The 3,193-nt window shown below is 35.4% G+C and overlaps 1 protein-coding gene across 1 annotated transcript; it reads right to left on the bottom strand.

Annotated features, from left to right (window-relative positions):
• Positions 1 to 333: 333 nt before the first annotated feature.
• LOC111881584 (vignain) lies at positions 334 to 1,744 on the bottom strand. Its single transcript, XM_023877987.2, has 3 exons — positions 1,033 to 1,744; positions 814 to 954; positions 334 to 717 (listed from the first exon to the last, which is right to left on the bottom strand). Exons 1-3 carry the CDS (start codon positions 1,705 to 1,707, stop codon positions 463 to 465), a joined length of 1,071 nt encoding a protein of 356 aa, XP_023733755.1. The 5' UTR covers positions 1,708 to 1,744; the 3' UTR covers positions 334 to 462.
• Between the last annotated feature and the right edge of the window lie 1,449 nt (positions 1,745 to 3,193).

The raw sequence follows: 3,193 nt of genomic DNA, 5'->3' as shown, positions 1-3,193 counted from the left end.
CGATATTTTAAAAGATTAATTAGGGCAAATACGATATTTATAGTTTAAGTCAGACAAATACGATATTTAAATGTTTAGTAAGGACATATACAAAATTTTCTATATTTCTATCTTGAAATTAGATCATCCTGATTTGTATTGAATCACCTGTAACCAAAATCTGATCCTACCATAAGTTTGCACAAGGATTTTAGTATTCCGAAAAGGTAACCTCGAAAACTACAATTCAAATTGTGTATTATTATATATATCATCTCATTCATATAAAACGGCATATGTTTCATACACTCACCATTAACGCAAAAGATATACAGAACCATTAGGGATACGCTATAAAATTAACTTTCAAATTTTTATTCATGCTTTCTTATTCTCACAAAGAAAAAACAGTACAATCCGAAAAACAAGACTTGGCTAAGTATATGAAGATGGTTCATACTTCATACTTCATAGGTTATGGTTCTAGAGCTCATCTTTAGACACACTTTTTGGATTATCCGATGACACCTTTATAGGATACGAGCATTCCATGGCTAACCCACACAACCCCTCGGGTTCACTAAACCCTCGCAGCATCCTAATGTAACCTTGCTCACCCCACCCACTTCCCCATGAATTCCTCACAATCCAGTAATTCGTCCCTTCTTGAGTCGTTCCATACCCCACAATCGCCACACCATGATTCAACTCCGTGCCACAGATTCCATTAAAAACCCCCTACAAAACACACCATCACGGCATCACTCATCAACAATCAACAATCAACAATCAACAATCTTACCTCGGAATGGAATTAGAAATAGAAGTTCTCACCTCGGAATAGAATTGGAAATTAAGACCACCCGCGTCAATAGCAATCGACACCGGCTGGTTCGCTACAGCTTTCAACAACGCCGTCTCGTCGTTCTTCGGTACGTTTTCAAAACCATCGATTTTTACCACAGGCGAGTTTCTCTGCATGATTTGATGATCAAACGTTATATCCATTTCATTATTTCCACTTGTTTATAAATTTTTGAAATTTGTTTGTACCTTTGATATATCACAAAGCCCGTTACGTGCAAAGTAAGGATAGATTTGCTCGGTTGTAACCCCACCGGTTTCCTTGATGTACTCGTATGCGTCTTCCATGAACCCTCCTTCGCATCCATGGTTATCAGAATTACAATCGACAAGTTCTTGCTCAGATAAAGAAACCAGAGTATTCGTCTTGATTTTGTTAATACCCTCCACCCCGACAATTGTCGAAAACGCCCAGCAGCTACCACACCGGCCTTGGTTCTTGACAGGGTTGACTGCCCCGTATTGCCTCCAGTCAATCGACGGTGGTGGGTCGGTGGTTTTCTCATGGCGGAATGGGGTGGTGCGCCTTTCGCCTTTGAGTGCTCGGAAGTGTTGGATCTTTGAATCGAACCCGGTTTTGAACTCGTGGTTGGTCATGTCGGCGAATTTGTTGAGCTTTAGTTTGTAAGGTTTGTCCATCTGGTTGACTTTGTGAATGTATTGGACGTTGTATTTGAAGACGTTGAATCGTTTCCTTTTCTCGCCGAGGTCACGTGACACAGTGTGGTGGCTCCTCCATCTTTCGTATAAGTCCCACAGGCTCTCGTCTGTCGTCAAGTCCTCTTCAGTGAAATCAATGCAATTCGCCACTACCATAAACACAGCAAAAGAAAGAAATATCAAGAAAACCTTCCTCATTTCCATATCTTAATTGTAATATATATTTCATGTAGGAAATGAATTGTAAACTTCATATATATATATATATATATATATATATATATATATATATATATATATATATATATATATATATATATATATATATATATATATATATATATATATATAGTATCATGCATGAGGGGTTTGTTATTGAAAAGGATAAAGCGGATGCTATTTTTAGCAGGATTTTTTGTTCTTACTAGGAAAAGCAGCAGACATTTTGTAGATCGGTAGATGTAATGACATGTTACGTGAGTTCATATTGTGTGCTCATGATAGCTTTCAGTTAGGCAACTCTTCGATAAGGATCAAGAAGAGCAAACCGGTGCTTGAGATTTATATTTGATGCCAATAAAGCTATTAAGCTAAGGAACTGGATACCGTATTTCTTAATGAGCAAGTTTAGAAGGCATTTTTGGGACGCTTTACTTATAATAAGAGACTATAAATTAAGTGCAAGAATATGATAAATGCGACTTACAAAATGCAAATAACTTTGTATCATCATATGCTAACATAGTAAAAAATAAATGAAACGAAAGAATATATATGTAATTATATACTACCGAACTTCATTTGAATCATATAGAAAATAGGGGAGCAATGTTTCAATTCGTGCGGAAATCTCAATCTAACCCGACACGTTTAAGTAAAAGGTTGACCCAACCAAAAAGGATAAACTCACTTAACTAAATATTGTTACACGCATACTCCAATAATGTTCAAATAAAATTTAGAAAAAAAATATACAAACTCTAATAATTGATCAAGTTTACAAAAAAAATCACAAACATGAAGATAAAAATAATTAAAATATTAATTATTGAACATTAATAATAAATATAACTCTTAAAGAGGTTGGCGGCTTGAAACTATATTGGAATTTCCAATCTAACTCAACTCATTTAATTAAATAGACCGAGAAGTTTGATCCGTTTAATGAATCGAGTTAAGTTTTAAAAATAGGTTGAAAATTTTAACATAACGCAAACCATTTAATTAAATATGTTGAGATACTTGAACCATTTAATGAAACATATCAAAAAAGATCTCAACGCAACTCAATAATTGGTTGGTTTTGTAGGTTGAGTTATTTTTAGTCCGCTCTAACACCTTGTCATAGTTTGACATATTTATTTAGGAGAAATTAAATAATCTAACCAGGGGTAAAGTATCTATAGAGATTATACTTCAAAAAATTTAATTACAGGCTTGTTATTTTCAAACTTGGGCTTTGGCCCTTCCCGAATTAGACTCCAAGCAGCAAGCATAGTCCGACTTCTCCAAGAAATAATCCAAAAATCAAAATTGGCTCTTCCTCAATTCCTCGTACGCTGAATCGATGCTACCTGTTGTCGTTGTTGAGTCACTCGCTTGGTCTCACTTCTTTGTTCTGATTCCTCTTTCCTCTCGGTCCAAAAATCAAGTATGGAATCCCCGATCCAAGATCTTGTTCTTTCTTTTC

This window comes from Lactuca sativa, chromosome 3, assembly GCF_002870075.4.
Source record: "Lactuca sativa cultivar Salinas chromosome 3, Lsat_Salinas_v11, whole genome shotgun sequence".
Classification (NCBI taxonomy): Eukaryota; Viridiplantae; Streptophyta; class Magnoliopsida; order Asterales; family Asteraceae; genus Lactuca; species Lactuca sativa.
This window is presented reverse-complemented; position numbering and strand designations above follow the sequence as displayed.

Coding starts and splice junctions, on each gene's coding strand:
- LOC111881584 (XM_023877987.2), bottom strand. CDS start 1,707: ATGGAAATGAGGAAGGTTTTCTTGATATTTCTTTCTTTTGCTGTGTTT. Junction 955..1,032: donor GGCTTTGTGATATATCAAAG/GTACAAACAAAT, acceptor CAAATCATGCAG/AGAAACTCGCCTGTGGTAAA. Junction 718..813: donor ATTTCCAATTCTATTCCGAG/GTGAGAACTTCT, acceptor TGTGTTTTGTAG/GGGGTTTTTAATGGAATCTG.